This window comes from Nothobranchius furzeri, chromosome 1, assembly GCF_043380555.1.
Source record: "Nothobranchius furzeri strain GRZ-AD chromosome 1, NfurGRZ-RIMD1, whole genome shotgun sequence".
NCBI classification, from domain to species: domain Eukaryota; kingdom Metazoa; phylum Chordata; class Actinopteri; order Cyprinodontiformes; family Nothobranchiidae; genus Nothobranchius; species Nothobranchius furzeri.
Genome location: NC_091741.1, coordinates 59,819,359 through 59,839,268, shown reverse-complemented (window position 1 = coordinate 59,839,268; position 19,910 = coordinate 59,819,359). Strand labels below are relative to the sequence as shown.

The window sequence follows — 19,910 nt, the reverse complement described above, 5'->3', positions numbered from 1 at the left end:
TAACTGATATGGGAGAAATCACCTGCACTAATTAAAGGCTTAATATAAGAATGAAGGGCAAAAGTGGCTTGTAGCCCTTTAAGAGAAATTTACTAAGTTAATCCCTAAAGTTCTCAAACTTAATTACCCTAACGAAAGCACTAGAAAAAGATAGATATGTAAGCGTCAACACTAAAAATGTAATAATTGTACGGTATTCCATCATTTAGTTCTTTTTAAAACACAGAAAGGTTTTATTTACCTGCAACTTTGCAGCCGCAAACGAAACGTTGCAGGTAAATTTCTGTGTTTTAAAAAGAACTAAAAGATGGAATTAGAATTTCAACACAGCAAGAACACACCAAAGAGGTTTTTGCAGTAGATTGAATGTTTATTGATTGATTTCCTTTTTCCTGCTCATTTCTTGCAACATGAATCGTCCTTTTAAACATGAGCCACAAATAATTCATTAAATTAGCTTCGTTCATATTTTAATAATGTTTCAGTTTTCTATTAAATCCACAGAGTGACAGTGACTCCATGATCCCTTTGTTGTGTCTTTTCAATATTTTACGACTTCATATTGAATCGTTTGTAAAAACATTTCTGCTGGGATGGTAACCTCGGGTTTCATTTTTTTCTTTACATTTTTGCAGGACTTCATTATTTATCTAGTCATCACTGACATTCTGTGTTGGTTTGAGTAATTTAACTCTCAGGCTCAAAATAAGTTTTGATAAAAGGACGAACAACTAAGTCCTTCAGGGATACTACTTCTGAGTTTAAAAAAATGCTCATGAAATACATATGTGGAGCAACCACGTAGGTAGGTTTTACCTGTTTCAAATCTGCAACGCCTGCCTCCAGAGGATGAATGTTATTTTACGGGACATATTTGAATTTTTTTTTTCAAATAAACAGATTATTTTGTCTTTGTTTTGCTTTATTTATTAATGTTACTTCAGTAATCAATTAGATTATTAAACACACTATTTTCCTCACTTTTAACCCGTCGTTTACAATTAGTGTTATTTTTATGTAATTGTGTAAAATATCACTTTATTTAAAATGCGAGATCTCTCAAAAAGGGCTCTAGATAAATCTACTTTGGGCTTAAAATATCGCGAGAAGAAGAGCGAGAATTCCACGGAAGCGCCGTTGTTCAGAGCTGAGCGAGAAGAGAAGGAGAGAAGCGAAGTTGCTCTGCAGTCCAGCATGTCGCCTTTGCGGGTAATAGGACTAAAACACAGGCGACTGAGAGGTTTTCAGTGATTTTTAAGGATTGGGGTTTTGAACAGGCTTGTCGAATTTATGGAGACGAGTAAAATCATGTCTCGCTGCATTTTTTGGCCTCCGCTGCTGTTTGTCTTTTCGACGTTTGTTCAAGCTCAAGTAGAAAGTGAGTATCTGAGCAGAGCTGGCTAGTGAACGTCATTTTTAACTTTCTGTTGTTTGCGTTGAGCTTTCTGAAGCTGTAAAACTACAAAATAATAATAATAATAATTTTGACCAATTTTGTGGGAAAGGTGAGTCAGAGCTTGGTTTGTGTTCTCCAGCAGTTTACTTGCTAAGGGAGCATTTGTGTACATTATTTAGAAGTTTTAATGTAAATAATCTCTTTAAATGTGTTTGTGTTTAACACAAAAATAAAATAAGCTCTGCACTTAACATAAACCCTCCACTAAACACAATAAATACAAGAATTAAACCACATTTGTACATAGGTTAAGCTGGGACTGGAGTCTGACCCTCAGACAAACAACAACACCAGCATCTGATAATCTTGATCATCATGTTTTAATGAAACATTCTCCTGTCACGCCTTTAACATTAGCACATGTTCACTTACGTCTACACACATAACATCAAGCTAGTGAAGAGTAAAATAATTTAAATCAGATCATTTTCTTATCTAGACTAGAGGAGGAAGATGTTGCATGAGAAGTTGCAACAACCGTGAGACATTTGCTCTCCCTTAACCATGGAGTTATAGTTCTCCTTTTAAAGTTACTGGTTTGTCCCACAAAGAAAAGCTCGAACCTCCAGAGGTAACTGGTTATTATTGATTTATGAACAAACACAGAAGCCTAAAAGGAAAAAACTTGGCAGGAATGGAAGCAGGTGATCTAAAGATATGCTTGATTTATTACGGCATATCAAAGAGTCGGAGATAATTTTCCATATCAATGCGACCTTTGGAGATCATAGAGCTTTGGAGAATTTCAGGGGATTTTTCTGTGAGAATTTTAAAACGGATTAATCGGATTACGTAGCTAATTGAAACAGTTTTTAACATCCTGAAAGTAGGGACTAGCTCCTTTTCGTTTGATTCAATCCGTAGGGTTGTGAATGCAAAACGATGATGAATGCATCACGCTACACCTCTGATTTACTGTGACTGTCTGGTATTTGTTTTTGTCTCTTAAATGTTTTCAGATCAGCAAACAAACTTCAACTTCAGACACAGACAAGCAGAGTAAGCACAAAATGCTATTTTAAATAGATAACTTTTTGACCTGTTTTAATAGAACCTTCAGACAGTAATAAAGCAACACGCCGTGCCTCACTCTAAAGAAATTCAAGAACACAGAACAAGACCTAAAGCCTTTTTGGCATCGTTTGGTATGGTTACGGTCAGAGGTCATGATTTAACAGTAAAGAAGACATTTAATAAAAGCATCTTGATCCCCAAGACTTCTGGGTTAATATTCTGTTAACCTGAGGTGTGTGTGTGTGTCCGGTTAAATCTGGATCAAAGCATAGAATCATGTTTCTATGTTTTTCTCAGACCAAGTGACCTTCTCTCCGGGAGCCTTCCAGAATGTGAACATCTCTCAGAATGAGTCGGTCCAGGCCGTGGTGTCTAGGATCCCTTCGGAGGTTATCATCATCACTCTGCAGTTCCACTCGCAGCACCACAACGCCACACTCTCCTACACCAGGGTGAGTCTGCTCTTCTCGTTACAGGAATGTGGTGGAATTGCCCTGTGATCCAACAACTTAAAGAGCAAGTCACCCCCAAATCAACTTATTTTTTCTGATAAACTATATAAACGCGGGGGGGGGGGGGGGGTTATGACACGTCTCTAAATAAAGTAAAAATTTCTAGTGCAGAGTGGAGACAACCCATAGAAGCACTGATTTGATCTCATTTCAGAGAAAAATAGAACAGGTCAGATGCACCTAATAAATAAAATTACTAACAAACTCAGGCATCTGTTTATTTGCTTCACTGTTCTGGTGCTGAGAATATCACTAATGCGGATCAAAGGAGATACACAGATGAATGCACCTCTTATTTATTATTTGGAGACTACATTTACTGCAGCTGGCAGAGGCAGAGATTTTTTCTATTGATACACGGAGTTTACAGAATCATTGTAAATGTTAATAGGGGAAGACTGCAGGAGGGAGCGGTAAAATACAGGGGGTCCCCAGCAAAAACAAGAAACTTTACAAGTCTGATGAAACCCACTGTATTTTCCGTCAGGCAGTCACGGGGCAGCTCCAACGACCCAGTGGCTGTGCTGGGTCAGTTATCGAGCCCAGTCCAGTACCGGCTCGGCCGTGAATGAGCCTAGGCGTCGTCGTGCTCTGCTTAAGAAGAAGCGTCCAACGTGTTTTTACGCTTTCTCCGAGACATGTCACGTTGCTAACTTGTTAGCGCCGCGCGCTAACACGTCAATAGTGCAGCGTAGCCTGCTGGAGGTTTTAAGGGTTCAGATGAAACATCCGACCTCTCAGGCTGCTCACACATCGATCTTAAGTTGTTGCTGTTGCGCTCACGCCGTAATACAGTATTAGATGCGGTTAAAGTCAGACATGAAAAAATAAATACATTTTACATGAATAAGTGACGCTTAGCCTGGTGGGGGGAGGAAAACCTGGCCTAATAAGCACTGGAGGAAACCCTGTCAAGATCGTCAACACTCGTTTATCTTAATGCTATTGAAACATGTAAACCAAAAAGCATTATATCCACTGCTACCTTTCTAATTTTAAACTCAGTAACTTATGCTGTAACTTCACCTTGCCCTGCATACTCCTTGCTGCCCGCCGGCTGTGATCACAAGCGACAACATAGTAGTTCCTGCTGCTTCTTCGGGAAACGGCGCAAAAAAAAAAAAACTTGGGATCTTGTAGGCGTGGCGGTGGGATTTCAGCCGTGGTGGGCCGCCACGGCTACGCCTATGTAAGGGAAACCCTGATTTTAATTTTCTGCCTAAAATTGTCAGTGTTGTGCCGTTGTCAGGTAAAAACTCTGCACTGCAGTTGAATTTAAATCTGCCATCTCTATCGGCTAAGAGGTACCCTAGAACGTTAGCTGGTACAATATGATGTCACAATGTCGTTGTGAGCCTGTGTGTGTGTGTGTGTGTGTATTTGTTAGAGCCTCTGCCCTCTCGGTCTGCTAGGCAACAGCATTAGTTGCATTTTTCAAACAGGAAGTGGGAGTGGAGTAATACTCTGGTAGGGGGTGACTTGCTCTTTAAAGAGCAAGTCACCCCCTACAATAAACTTACTGCACTCCCACTTCATGTTTGAAAAATGCAACAAATGCTGTTGCTTGGCAGACCGAGAGGGCGGGGCCGCTAACAAATACACACACACAGGCTCACAATGGCATTATGACATCATAATATACCAGATGACATCATAGCATACCTCTTAGCCAATAGCGATGGCAGATTTAAATTCAAATAAAGTGCAGAATTTTTCCCTGACGACGGCGCAACACTGACAGTTTTAGGCAGAATATTTGAATTTTAACCAAGATGCACTGAACTGCCAAATTATTGACTACACGTGTCTGTAGCATGATTAGACACTCCTTTATATAGTTTATCAGCAAAAAAAACGTGATTTGGGGTTGACTTGCTCTTCTAATGACACATTTTCTTTGGGTCGTCACCAACGTCCTTCCTCTACTTCTAAGATGAAGTATTTTCAACAGGAATTTGATCCTATGTGCTTAGTTCACAACATTTACACGACTACAGCCCTTTATCATCCTAGCAGGGATCTTGCTTAAATATCTCCTGTGGTTAAGAAGAAGTTACTGCATGTATACAGCTGCAGAACTCCTAATCTAATAAAATGCAAGGAAACAGCGGCCATGCATGAGTGTTTCTGGTTGGTAAACATTTGTGTGTCCTTAAAGTTTACTCAGATGTTCTCTGTTGGGAGAATAAAACATAAAAATATTCACGCAAACAATCTCAAAGATGGCAAAAGTGAAATGAATAATACGAGTTAATTAAGCAAAGCAAATGCATTAACGGGAGTTAAGTTTTCGCCGTCCTCGGTTTAGTGCTTCTGTTCATGTTTGGGGTTATGTGATGCAGTAAAAAGGAGAACTGGAGGGATTTACAGCCGTGTCTCAGAGTGGTCAGTTCTGACGCAGCTTTATGAATGAGGCTTTGTGAGCCGGGTCGTCTCGGCCCCTGATAGGAGTCGCAGTCAGCTGACGTACAGTCCACAGGTCATGAGTGGCAGACATAGTGACTTTGATGAAGGGGGGGGGCGTCTGGCTTTGACTGGAGAAGTCTCAGAGGAAAAGCTTAATGTGGATCTGAGCAACATGGAAACTTGTGTAGAGAGTAAACACGTCTTATTAATGAGGTTAGTCAGCAAAACCTGCCTGCTGACATCAAACTAGAGCGTATAATTAGAACACACTCAAATAGCAAAATACTAAAACATTTTACAAAGAGACTGTCGCACAGATGCAGCCTCCCGGATCATCCAGCTATAACTGAAGTAGAGTCAGAAAACAAGTAATCAGGAGCCGTGGCTCACAACAGAAGAAACCGTTCTCTCTGGAGATTTTATCGCCCTTTCACAATAAAACAAGTATTTTATTGTATTTTGACCATCTTTGTTACTCATTACTGTACCTCACTCAGACCACTAGATCCTGATTTTGAACACCTTTAGGCGTCAGTGGAAACGTTGTGTCACCTAGAATTAAGAAGAATAACCGAGCAGTTGTTGTTGAGTCTCTATAAATGAGTCGGTGTGCTGGATTCAACCACCAGCTTCACCGTGTCCCGTTGGAAACTGTTAACATTACAGTTGTTCACAAGTCACCGTGCCTGTGGTTGGTTAGAAGCAGCCAGAAACCACGTTTAACAACACGTGTGACCAGCTTCCTGAAGCAGACCCTGTTTAGTGCTGCAGCTTATATAATGACAGGATTGTGTGAGGGTCGTGCTACGTGGGTGTAGCTGTCGACAGCTGCTGGCGTCATCGCTCAACTGCTTTTTGTTTCTGCAGATTCAGATTTAGACCAACTCACGACTTCATCTGCTTCAGAGTTTGATGTTATTTATTTAATCTTTACCAGTAAAGACTGTCCACGTTAAAAAAAATAATCTTTTACAAGAATGTCCCGTATGTCAGACATCGTGTTTTTTAGGAAAAGAAAGAAAAGAAAACAATATTTTACATAGAGCCTTGCAAGATACAAGTTTTATGGTGCTTCACAAAAACAAAGAAAACCCAATAAATAAACGTAGCTTTTGGCAGAATGCATTAAGAAGTTTTACTTCATAACTCCAGTCAACACCTTGGTTCTCTCACATTTAACACTATGAAAAAAAGGTCCTGGGATTATGTTTGAGTAACCTCATGGATAAACAAAAATACAGGAGCAGTTTAAAAAAAACAAGTTCATATTCAGTGCAGAGGAGGGGGTTGTCTGCAGCAGCTTGACTGAATTTTTGAACGTTCCACCTAGATCGGATTAAAGAGCCAGGTGGTAAGAATTCAACTGAAAGTTTTAGCTTTCCTAAATGTGTGCTTTCAGAATTCTTACAGATTATTTTACAGTCAAATAAAAACACATAAAACAAACAAAAAAACAACCAGTAAAAATTTGATTAATGGTAATAAATGTAGACAAACATCTGTCTGGCAGCTGCAGTTTGGATCAAACTGGGTCAGTAAACAGAACAATGACTCCAAACATCCATCAGCGATCAGCAGAAAAACAAAAACAGTCCAGGTTCTGCAAGGCTCCAGTTCAAGCTCAGACCTCAACCCTACTGAAACCGGTGGGACCTTAGAAGACCTAAACAAGGTAAACCAACAATCTAATGACCGGTCGGTCAGGGTTCCTCCACGCTGATGTCAGACTGATCGAATTGTACAGAGAAGAGGTTTTACGAGTTCATCGAGTTTCTGAACCGCTTCATCCTGTCAGGGTTGTGGGGAGTAGATGCTCGTCTCCAGCCGCTGCTGAGTAGGCCTGTTTATTTCCACAATCCCTTTCTAGGGCCCGGAAAACTGAATGTTTGATTTTGAACTAGTGTTGGTCAGAAATGAACAAATTGGGTTAAAACACCAAAGTAGATGTCTGGCCAGGGAACACCTCGGGGTCCCACTGGTGGAGGTGTTTGGGCAGAGGGTGGTGTAGAGCTCTCTGCTGGGGCTTTGCCCCCACAACCTGGATAAGATAGAGCTAATAAAACCAGTTTTTGCAGAGTAAATAAGAGATTCTAACAGTAAAGGACAAACAGGTGTTGTCTCTGAAAGTGCAACAAGACAAAATAGGAAATTGTTTACAGTCATGTTTCATTTGTTTGACAGCGCCCACCCCCCACGGTCACAATCTCCTCGAGTCTCAGTGGTTCAGCCAGTGACGCGTTGTGTGTGACTGCATGCAGAGGCTCACATCACACATAGTGCAGTGTGCAACAGTTGATCTGCACGTAGAATAAAGTCGTGCATCCTGATACTGAACCAATCTAACGGGACCTTTCTTCACAAGAAGTTGCTCTTTTGGTCTCAAAGTTCAGATGTGGTTTCGTCGCCTACGAGCTGAGGACCATCTTTCACACATTATGTGCTTTTCCGTCTGCTCCTCTTCTCAACTTTACTAGTTAGTGTTTTGGCTGTATCGTGTTACTTCTCTGCTTTTAAGAAGTCATTGGAATTTTTACTTCTGTCACATAATCCCGGTGACGCAAAGAGCGCTTGATAAAAACCTGGTGATGGGCTCGGCAAAGGAGGGTTAGTCATCTTTATACAGCGTGAGGGAACAACTCAGCAGGATTCAGACTAGTCCTCATGCCCTCTGAAACCAAGAACTTTATTTTTCAGTTGGGCTCAATTCAAAAATGACATCAAAAGCTTCAGAACACATAAACCTCCTCTTGGCTGTAACATCTGGCTGATGTTCTTATGGTGGACCTGCTCATGTGGCCCAGGTTTGAATGATTAGAAGTGGGTGCTCATTATTTTCCACCAATGGGTGAACTCATCACATTGAGAACTCTAATCAGTGATTTGTAAGCATACATGACAGACTTCGATACAAACTAGGGATGTAAGAAAATATCGATATGGCAATATATCGTGATATTTTTTCCTGCGATTATTACATCGATTTTCAAAAGCCATGTATCTAATTCTTGAAATAATTTACATGCAAACATTTGTGTATTTTCTTTTCATTTTGTGCAATTCAATCGCCACCCGCTAGTTGGCAGCAGTGTGCAACGGGTTTTGTTTCCACCATTGAAATGTAAATCCCTCCATCATGGTTCAGATACCTCATGTTAAACATGTTACTTATCAGTTTGGACTGTTTATTGAACATTCTTACAATAAATTCAGTAAAAAAAATTGCTTGTAACGTCTGACTGAATGTATCGCAATATATTGTGATATACCGTATCGTCTCCCCTGTATCGTGACATGTGTCGTATCGCCAGAATTTCAAAAATACACATCCCTGATACAAACAGTGGTGTATAAGAACTTGGTTATTGGTGTGATTTAGTTACTGATAAACCGACTAAATGGGCTTTTTATTTAGTAGAAAAGTTTCTACACAAACGGCTAGGCTACCAACCAGGTTTGCAACGCGTGCCCACAAGCTGTCCTTTTAGAAAACTGTCTGTGTAATACCCAGCTGCTCAGCTCTCTGGTTTGCAGCTAAGCTGGTTGGTAAAACCTGATATCTTGGATCAGACAGGAAGGGAATGAGGATTGTGTCTGAGCTGTGAAGTCCTGCCGATAACGATTTGATGCAAACGCGACATAATAACTGTTTCTGTGTTTCCCTCAGATTCCAACCATGGGTCTCTCCCTGACAGCAGCTGATGCTGGGCTCTTGTCCACTCTAGAACCGGGGCAGACGTCCCTGTCCCTCTTCCTGTCGTCTCCTAACGGCGACGCCGTGGTCGGTGTCGGCGTCACCCTCAGCTATGGAAGCAGAGGTAATGTCGCACAAACGACAACATGCTTCTCCTCCAGCTCGCCTGAGAAGTGTGAAAGCAGGAAGTTGAGCCATAGCACGACGAGCAAGAATAGTTTCACCACAGACCAAGGCCCTGTCCACACGTAGCCGGGGATCTGCCAAAACGTAGATATTTTTCTACGTTTTGGCCTGTCATCCACACGAAAACGGAGTTTTTTCACACGAAAACGGATCTTTTTAAAAACTCCGGCCAAAGTGAAGATCTGTGTTTTCTCCGTTTTGGGTGTCTGCGTGTGGACGGACAAAACCGGAGTTTTAAGGTCCGCAACGTCACTTTCCGCGACAAACAAATGCTGACATCACGTGTGCGACCTGTGTTTACACTAGCCGACAGCATGGATGCCCTCAGAGCTGCACTCGCTTTATCAATTGTCCAAGCGCTTTTTGCTTGTTTGTTTTTACAAGCGGAATTACTGCTCCTTGCGGAAGACCACAGACGAAGGACGAGGTTAAGAACGGGGGAAGTACTGCCGCCTACAGGTCTGGCATGTCCTTAACAACGTATTTATCCGGGTACGTGTGGACAGTTTTTTTTAAAAAAACGCGGTGGTATGGATGCAAGTTTTTGGAGGGGCGGATATTCATTTTTTTTAAAATCCGGCTACGTGTGGACTAGGCCCAAGAGACATGTTGGATTTTAAGTGGAGGAAACTGAAGTTTGACCGATTTGTGTTTTTTAGACCCGGTCCCTGGAGCCTGTAACCTGGAGTTCAATCTTGACGTGGACCCAAACATCTACATCGCCTACAACCTGTACGAGACCACCATCCGGTTTGCTCCAGCTAATTTAGGATCTGAGAGGTAACAGCTGGTTCCATCAGGCTGAACCCAGGAGTGTGTTTATTCACACTCACACACACTCTGTTCTATAAGAGTCAGATGTCTCTGCAGGCATAGGAAGTAACAAATGAACTTATCAGTAACTCTGACTCCGACTGCAGTCGTCTCGACATCAGACGTGACAAACTCAGGTTAGATGGAAACATCAACACACCCAGGATGGCAGCAGGGGACCAGCCATGTTTTTGGGTCACATGTTCAGATTTGTCCAGTTAGACTAGCCTGACTGGATTATTTTATTTTCATTCTTAAGTAGATGAAACATCGCCTTCATCAGAGCTTGCTTTGTTCAGTCTGGAGATTTTGCTGCATCACAGAGATTTAAACGTTTTACTTATTATATTACTAATATTACCCACCTCTTAAGCTCATTGAGAAGCCTTTTTCATTCTCTGGTAAATGGCCCGTGTTTGATATAGCGCCTTCTAGAGTCCTGGAACCTCCCAAGGCGCTTTACAACACAATCATTCACACACACATTCACACACTGATGTAGCCACAGCTGCCCTGGGGGGCACTGACAGAGGCGAGGCTGTCGATCACTGCCTCCACCGGTCCCTCCGGCCACCTCCAGCAGGTTAAGTGCCTTGCCCAAAGGCACAATGACAGCGACAAACTGAATGGGGCTTGAACCTGCAACTTTCCAATTACAGGGCGAGCACTTAACTCCCATCCCCTGGGGGAGCGGTGAGCTGCAGACACAGTCGCGCTTGGGAACCATTTGGTGGTTTAACCCCCCCAATCCAACCCCTTAATTCTGAGTGTCAAGCAGGGAGGCATTGGGTCCCATTTTTTCAAAGTCTTTTGGTGTGACCCGACCAGGATTTGAACCCTGATCTCCCAGTCTCAGGGCGGACACTCTACCACTAGGCCACTGAGCTGGTGTTTGATGTTCATTAGTATTTAGATAAAGAGAGACGCTGCGTAGGTGACTGTGTAAAGGAAAGCGAGACAGACACCCTTTCTACATTTAAGTCTAGGGTAGGGCTGCAACAAACGATTATTTGGATAATCGATTAATCGGATGGGGTCTCGACACGATTAATCGATTAATCGGATTACATGGGGACATTTTTAAAAACTGCTAGGGAAACGTTATTTCTCTCCTTCCTTCACTTTATTTAACACAACATTATTAGAAAACAGTTCAATAGCAGAAAAACAACATGCCATCACCTAAATTGTCTTATAAGGTGTATAGACAGAGACCCTAAGCTACATCTATCTGTGACCTAAAATGCTTGGTCCAAGTTAAACAGCTTAAGGGCAATTCTCATCTGTTTTGTTTGATCTCATCTGTTGACATTTATTTTAAATGTAATTAAACATAGGCTGTGAATTAATCAAAATTGATCACTATTTCCAAAAATGACTGACAAAATACCAAATAAAACAAAAGTAAATGAATGCCATCCTCCTTGCGATGATGCCTTGGGCAACTGCCATAAAGTCACATCAAGAAATGCTGCTGATCATTCCAATGATCCCAAATAGACTCACGTTAGGCCACATGAAAGCAACTGAACCCAAAAATATATTAACCAGTATATAACTGCACTCTCACACAACACGCCTGCAGCAACAGTTAGGACTCCTCCCTCCCTTTTAAAAGCGTTTTTGCTTCTGAGGACATTGTGGTTGTAAAACCACATGCTAGTAGTCTGGCCCCGGTGTGATCAACCAGTTTCTGCGGGAATGTGACGGCGGAACCAGGGCCAGATTAACACTTTGTTGTACCCTGGGCAACAATATTCAAGGGCTCCATCATCACGACCCAAGGATCACCATAATGTGGTCACATACAGAATATTTTACTGTAATATGCAGTAAATATACTCAATACTTGAATGCCTGACAACACGTAACCCGCCCAGAGTAACCTTTGACCCACCTCGTGTGGACTGACCAATGAGGAGAGGGTCTTAACTTGAGGCCCTCTCTTCATTGATCAGTCTGCATGAGACTGACTCTCAACTGACATTCAGTCATAGGCAGCGAAGCGTCTCTGTGCAGCGCAAAAGCCCGGGTGGACAGTTTGTTTAATGTAGGGTGACCATATTTCCATTTCCAAACAAGAGGACAGGGGATCTGTGCCTATGACGTCACACTATGGCAACGCCACACAAACCATGTTGGGACCCATTTTTTGTAAGAACTAAATTAATATCAGATTCTGCCAACAAAAGGGCTCTAAAACAATTCATATGTAAATATTTTGCATATTTAATGCAAAATCTAATTTTTCTGCTTTAGTGCTGCAACAAGGTTTTATTAATAATAAATTATTATACCTTTTGTTTTACTACAGCATCGGTAAGCTTCCTGTGCACAGATTATTAAGGATGCTTGTTTCAGCTGTGAGATTAGACGATAGGATCAATGAAAAAATAAGTTGTCACACACTCCATGGAAACTTTCAGAGAATCCACAAATAGCGGCTTTCAAATGGTTTTGTTACTTTTTGCAAGTTTAGAAAAGAAGCAGATGAGACAGCATGTCCCCCAAAATGTCTTGAAACGGCCCTGGGTGTGTGACTGAGTTTTGAAGGTGATCTGAATTGTATCAGATGTATAAATATTACATGTGTAGAACTTATTGTTTTTACTGGTAAAAACGTGTAGTGGAGATAAATCTACCTACATTTTACTTTGTTTTCTTGTTTTTATTTAACTATTTTCCTGTCCTGTCTGTCTCTCATCTTCCTGCATCTCCTCTTAATTCTCCAGAAAATCTGTTGCCTGGATTCTTACCTTTTCACCTCATCAGTTACTTTTGAGCAGATCAAAGAGATCTCCTGACCGCAAAGCGCAGAGCGTGTTTTCGATGCTGCGTGAGGTGACATCACCACAGCACAGGTGATGAGCTCCGCAGTAGCGCGCTTCAGGCACAAATAAGACAGAAAATAGAGAACATGTGCAGACATGAACGATCGTGTGCTAATTATAGTTTTTTGGTTGAGCCACTTTGAGAATGGACAGCTGCCTGGATCGCTGCGCAACATGTGGAACCGGTTCGCAGCAGCGCAAGTCTGCAGGCTCTCCCTCGCGCTGATCTGCCGGTACCAGCTCTCCCTCGCGCTGATCTGCCGGTACCGGCTCTCTCTCGTGCTGATCTGCGGCTCTCCCTCGCGCTGATCTGCCGGCTCTCCCTCGCGCTGATCTGCCGGCTCTCCCTCGCGCTGATCTGCGGCTCTCCCTCCCGCTGATCTGACTTGCTCTGGTCTGCGCGCAACGGCGGGAAGGGGGGGGGGGCTTTTGGAAGAGTTGTGCGACACAACGAATCGATGACGCAATTCGTTGCCAACGCTTTTAGTAATCGATTTTCATCTAATTTATCGATTCGTTGTTGCAGCCCTAGTCTAGGGTTATTCTGGCTCACCTCTTTAGTTATGCTGCTATAGGCTAACCCCCGTTTCACACTGGAAGCATCAGTGATGCGCAACGGTTTATTCACGAACTTCAAAGCGGTCTTTTTCACACCGGGAGAGTCTTGGCAGCGGCGCGGCTTCCTCGCTGTGCTCTTCCCTTGACTTGCGAGATCACACGATCTTCAGGTCACGGTTTGTTTATGCAATCCGCCATTAAACCAAAAAGAAGGAAATCACGTTTGATATCGCTGTTTGATGTCATATATGATGTTGTTCCTCTCCACTGTCAGGAGTAAAGCCCTGGAAAGCACACCGCTGCGCTGGAACAATGCTGTGAGTAAATAAGCCGTTGGGTCACACGCAAGTCTCATAAATATGAAACTGCATTGCTGCAGTACTTTTATTTTGAAAATTACTGGGGATTTTACACTGAAACAGTGTGTGATTTCCTGTCTAGCCCCATGTTAACTGCGGAAATTGACGCATCCCAGAAGCGGCTCTTGGCAAAAATAGAACCCGATCCTTTCTTTAGTGGCGCGGCGTGACGCTTCTGAGACGCGTCTGGAAATCGCCACATCGTTGCTGGTTTGAAACACTCCATAGTAGGGGTTGTATGAACTAGTCGACTAGTCGACTTCACTGCTCTGTAGTGACTTTTTATGCCTTTCAGCGACTAGTCACTGTCACGTGATAATGAGCGACAAGATGCAGTCCTCGGAAAAGATAGCAGGTGACCAGCTCCTGTGCATCGGGAGGCAATGCGCTGTGCCAGAGCTTCGGTACCGACGCCCGCCGTAAAACGGACATTTAACCAAATTGTGACATTTACCCTCTTGCAATTTAACCTTTCCCTCACCCCCATCCTAACCTTAACCAGCGTGCACATGCAAAGCTCTGATTGTTGACGCGCTCCAGACATCTGCATCCTCAGCACGGCCACAGTAACAATCAAATCAGGTGTCGCCACCTCAAAAACAAATTTAACACGCGATCGTTCATGTCGGCTCATTTCCTTTGATGTTTTCTGTCTTTTATTCTTTTATTTGTGCCTGATGCATTTCGCTGCTGTGGAGCGGGGCGCATCACCTGTTTTGTCCTCCAATAACTTCACCTCACTGATGCAGTCGGCGAGCAGCGCGCACTCCGCTGTTTTTGCGGTCGGTAGATTTTTTAGAACCGCAGTTCAAAGGTAACTCATGAGGTGAATATATATGAACCCAGGTAGCAGTTTTTCTTTAGGATTGAGAGGAGATGCAGGAAGATAATAAACAGACAGGACAGAAAAAGAGTCAAATAAAAACAAGTTAGTTTTTGTACCTGGTGGTTGCAACAAACAGACACCACTGAAGGTAATCAGAAGTGAGGAACAGAAAATGAAATAATTATTTTAATGTTTAGAGCAGCAGGAAGTCTGAGAGGCTGCAGGCGCACTGCACATGGGGAGGGGGGAGAGAGCTGAAGCGGAGCAGTATAGATGCAGAAACTACCGCTGTTAAAAGAGATGTGTTTATCTTTGAAAATGTGGGCGAAATTTTAATTGTCAAAAACTCCAGCGACACCCCCCCCCCCCCCTGCTTCAGGTGTATGACATCATCAACGACTAGTCAAAGTCGACTCGATTTTCATTACTTGACAGTCAGCTTTAAAAAAAATTACGTCGTGCAGCCCCTACTCCATAGACTATAATGGATTCTATTTGAAGCAGTGCCATTCTTTCAGTGTGAAACCGGGGTTAGACTGTCCTCTCAGACCCGAGTCGGTCCATTCTCAGCTCGGTTCTGCTGGAGGTTTCTTTCTGTTCAAAGAAAGTTTTTTCTTTTCTTTCTTCTTTTGCTTGTAAATAAAATGAGTTGAGTTGTTTTATCTGAACTTTCATTTGCTTGTAAACTGCTCATAGCTGACAGTAGCGTGTCACCATTTCCCGTTTGTGGTGGCACGCTGCACCAGTTAGCGCTGGTAGATACGTTAGGAAGTGGCTCCTCTCACCACTCATAACAGAATAAGCATGAAGGAGTTTATTCTTTTGTGATGATCAGAAATCTGTTTGTTTCAGAGGCCAGACTCCTCCAGCCTGCGACGAGTCCACTGGGAGTGACACCCGCTGGCGCCTGCAGTACGACATCTATCAGCACTTCCTGCCAGAGAACGACCTATCAGAGCGCAGCCTATTCAGCAGCTTCCAGGCGGTGGCTGATGTCCGAGGCCTGATGGCGAGCGGCAGACGGGTACAATTATCAGCATCAGTAGCCATTGTTGTTCCTACAGCCTGCTGACGCTCTGTCTCGCTGTTCTCCATCAGGTGGCGACGCTGAAGTCCACAGATAAGACCATGATGGTGTTCAACTCCATCCCAGGCCAGGGTGTCATCTACTCCGTCATCGTCAGAGACCCCGTGTTGAACACCTCCGCCTCCTACGTCCCTGTCCACACCTACGCTTGCAGCTTCACGTCCACTCTGGACGCCTGCCAGACTCTAGGTCAGCGCTACGGTTTTAGGCTTAGGGTTACAAACACAACCGTCTTATCCTGTTTAAACCAGATCTAACCACATTTCAGGAAGAATATCTACAAAGATCTTCTTCACCATCACTGGCTTGGCCGGTCTGTTGGTCTGCTTCTTTGGACACCGATTCTTCAAATCTGGTGAGTAGTTTCACACGTAGAGCTGCAACAGCGCCGTTCCGGAGCTCAGAGTGGAGAACGTGGGCAGAACCCTGGACCATATGTAGATGTAAACAAGTAAATCTATGATTTTCTGTATGTTATTGAGTCTTAATATTTATGTTTGTGATAAATGAGTCATGTTTTATCTTACAGAGCTGTTCTGCATGGGCTTCAGCTTTGTATCCTTCTTCTTCTTCGTCCTCATCACCAGGACCACACAGCTGGACTACGACAGTAAGTCCACACGCCGGCCACCTCAGTGTGAGACCTCTATGTTGTCTGAGTGTCCTCAAGATGTCCCATGTGTCTCCGCAGTCCGTCTGACCGTCTCAGCAGTCGTGGGCGTGATGGGCGGAGTCCTCCTGGTGATGAGCTGGTGGCGTTTTGGTTCAGTCATGGCGTGTGTGGTCGTGATCGGCCTGATGCTCGGCTTCCTGGTCGCCTCCATCGTCCTCTTCACCCCGCTGGGTAAAGCAGATGAGGTTAATGATGGTGGAGCAGCCGAACAGCAGCTCGTCTCATTTCTGTGTGACTGTTCTGTCTTCAGGAGACCTGGATGTGTTCAGGAACTCTGATGTGGTTTTCTGGGTCACGTTCTGCTGCATCATGCTCGTCGTTCCTCTTTTCTTCGTGCGGTGGCCCAGAGAGGTAACCGATTTATACCAACAGTTGATATTAATACAGTAAACTAAACATGGTTTTTATTAATTACACAGGAGAGCTCAGTAATCCTGCTGCATCACATTTATCATGGCAGCTATGTTTCTGTTTACTACCTATCGGCAGTATTTTCACAATAATATGAGGCAGCAGTAGCTCAACAGGATGAGCGGGTTGTCCATTATTTGGAAGGTTGCAGGTTCGATCCCGGCTCCGGACAGAGAATTCTGCTTCTGTGTCCTTAGGCAAGACACTTAACCCACCTTGCCTGCTGGTGGTGGTGGCGCCAGGGCTCGGCAGCCTCGCCTCTGTCAGTGCGCCCCAGGGCAGCTGTGGCTACATCGTAGCTCATCACCATCAGTGTGTGAATGTGTGTGTGAATGGATGAATGATACACTGTAGTGTAAAGCGCTTTGGAGTCCTTACTCTGAGAGGCGTTATACAAGTGCGGGTCATTTATCATTCATTCATTCATTAAAACGTGCCAAAAGGACTTTAATTCACAGATGGCATTTCTGTGTTTCATCACCACCACAAGAGGGCAGCAGAGTGGAGCGACTGTCTGCTTTTCTTCTTTCAGTCTTTCTTTTTACATTTATGGCTGAAAATATGAGCCTGTTTAATCATCTAAAGTCCTGATAACTCTGAATGAAAATACATCAGTCAGGACATTTAAGTGTGTATTAATTATTTTAAACAGATTTGTGGCTTTGTTTTGACGCTCCATGCTGCTTACCTCTTAACTCGTTTTAAGGAACAACAAACAGGAGAAGAAAATAATCTTTACCTGTCTAATTATTCTTCAGGGGAACATCACCACCTGCGGTATCGTGGGAGCGTACGCCGTGGTCCTGGCCGTCAACGCCTACATCTACACGAGCCTGTCCTACATCACGCTGAACATCCTGAAGCGTTTCCTCAACAACAGCTTCAGCGCCATGTTCACCGATGTGCCGTTTCAAACCATCGGTGAGTTCTGACACAACCTCAGACACCAGCTGTGTTTCTGACTCGGTTCTAACCCGCTCTCGTCCTCGAGGCAGACTACATCATGATCGCCGTGTGGGCGGTGCTGGGCGTCTGCGGTATCGTCCTTCAGCTCTACCGTGAGCGATCCCGGCCGTTCTTCCCGCCCAGCCCGTACCTCATGTGGCAGCAGGAGCGTGAGCGCCGCAAGACCAACGTCCTGGACCCGAGCCACCACGTCCCCTCGCTGTCCAGCCGTCTCCTGGAACAAGTGAGGCAGTTCACCAGGAGGAGGGAGCCAGCAGGAGAACACACACCGCTGCTCCTGTAAACCGACTTAGTGGCGTGGCGTGAAACCCGACACATAACCACTTGTATTAAACACATAAAGGACAGTTAACAGGTGAACAGCTGGCCATGTTTGATCTCACCGTCTAAACGATGTCAGTCCTGGTCAGGGTTCAGTCATGGTTCTGTTTGCACTGAAATCACAAACCACTGCCTTGTTTTATCACATTTAGATTCTAACAGCGTTTTAAAGCCTCTAAATAGATTTTTTAATGGTTTTGCCTTGACTCAGCGTTTCCACGGTGATGTCTGTGATGATGAGAGTCTTTAAGCTTTCCTCATCAGATCCTCGTCCTTTAAACCTGCTACTGTTGTTTTTAGGGACTAAACTCCCACAGTCCTTTTTGTACTTTGCACACTGTTCCGTTACTGATGATCTGTTGATGTTTCTCAGGGTTTCAGACTACTGAAGAGACGAGGAAAGATTTTAATGTCTGCTGGTGTTTTATTCAGCCAAAGCGGATCCTTCCGGTCTTGTGACTTAGAATAAGAAATTTTTAAAAAATGAAGACATGAGAAATTTGATGTTTTATTTAATAAAATACAGATGTGTTGTAAAGTGGTGTGTAGATCTCTAACTGAAAAAGAACTGACAGAATTTTGTCATGAGTAGCCCATTTAAGGTCAGAGGTCATGAGTTTATGATCGAGAGCAGAAGTCATGGTTCTGTTGGTCACAGGAAGTGGTTCAGGTCCTGAAGCAGCAGAGCAGCCCCAGCCATCACACTACCACCAGTCCGGAGTCATTTGGTTTTTGGTAAAAGTGAGACAGATCTTTGTGCCAACAGAGGTTTTGGTCCTGGACCTCTCCCATGATGCCACTTTACACACCCTGGAACATGAATGTCAACCTAAACGCGGGCGTGCAGATACGTTAGTGGAGCTTATGTATAATAAACGTGTAGTTTGCAATAAACGGTTTACTGTAAATATATAATTTAATCCCTGTTTAATATCCATCAGCATAAACTTATTTTCAAAATAAAGCATCAAGAGACGTGATTTGATTGTAAGGTTTCTTCACCACAAAAGGGCGAGTGGTTTGTTTCCATGGAGTGTCAGCAGCTAGGTGTGTTTAGTGACAGCTGTGTGAATCAATTCAGTTGGGTTTAAATGAGCTCAACCCAGCTGAACTGAATCTGTGGGTTAGTGATTTATCCGGCATGTCTACATCATTTAACTTAAATATTGATAAACCCTTTGTCCTATTGTAGCATTTGTTTTGAGAGCAATATTGTCACCACGAGGGGGCAGAAGAGTGCAACTGAAAATTTTCACTTAGAAAATACCCCATCTTTACACTTTAAAAGTTTGAACTAAAATTAACACTTTTTTATTGAGTATCAACAAATCTTAGAACAGAATCAATCGTTTAAAATCATTTGTCCATTTATTGATCAGAATGACAAAAACATTCAAATTAAAATTCTGTAAAGTGCAAAGAAAGCAAACATCTTTATATGAACACACATAAAACACGTAGAAAAACTAGTTTCCAGACACAAGTTAGAAATACAACAAGCTGAGATTCTGCTCTAAAATGTGTTTTATCCGTTAAAAGTGGTGTGTGATCAGTAGTTTCCACAGAGCTTCTTCACTCAGCTGAACCCTGGGTGGATGAAGACATTCTAGAAGCGCTGAAGGCACGTGACTGGGAGGACGCCTCACCTCCCACAAAGAGATTTGTAACAGTTTTATGTAAAAAAAAAATCATAATTTTATGTTTTATCTTTTCTTGATCATCACTCACTGCAAATCCAAACACAAACATGATTCATGTTTCCGTTTGAATCTTTGGTACCGTGTTTGAGAAAACGAAGCA

At 43.3% G+C, this 19,910-nt stretch overlaps 1 protein-coding gene across 1 annotated transcript; it reads left to right on the top strand.

Annotated features, from left to right (window-relative positions):
• The first annotated feature begins 1,149 nt into the window (after window positions 1-1,149).
• Window positions 1,150-18,287, top strand: tm7sf3 (transmembrane 7 superfamily member 3). The gene is made up of 12 exons (XM_015955243.3): window positions 1,150-1,378; window positions 2,768-2,922; window positions 9,053-9,203; window positions 9,925-10,045; window positions 15,505-15,676; window positions 15,751-15,928; window positions 16,008-16,094; window positions 16,269-16,349; window positions 16,431-16,583; window positions 16,663-16,763; window positions 17,582-17,744; window positions 17,819-18,287. Exons 1-12 carry the CDS (start codon window positions 1,291-1,293, stop codon window positions 18,070-18,072), a joined length of 1,704 nt encoding a protein of 567 aa, XP_015810729.3. The 5' UTR covers window positions 1,150-1,290; the 3' UTR covers window positions 18,073-18,287.
• The last annotated feature ends 1,623 nt before the right edge of the window (window positions 18,288-19,910 follow it).

Coding starts and splice junctions, on each gene's coding strand:
- tm7sf3 (XM_015955243.3), top strand. CDS start 1,291: ATGGAGACGAGTAAAATCATGTCTCGCTGCATTTTTTGGCCTCCGCTG. Junction 2,923..9,052: donor CCACACTCTCCTACACCAGG/GTGAGTCTGCTC, acceptor TGTTTCCCTCAG/ATTCCAACCATGGGTCTCTC. Junction 15,677..15,750: donor TGATGGCGAGCGGCAGACGG/GTACAATTATCA, acceptor GTTCTCCATCAG/GTGGCGACGCTGAAGTCCAC.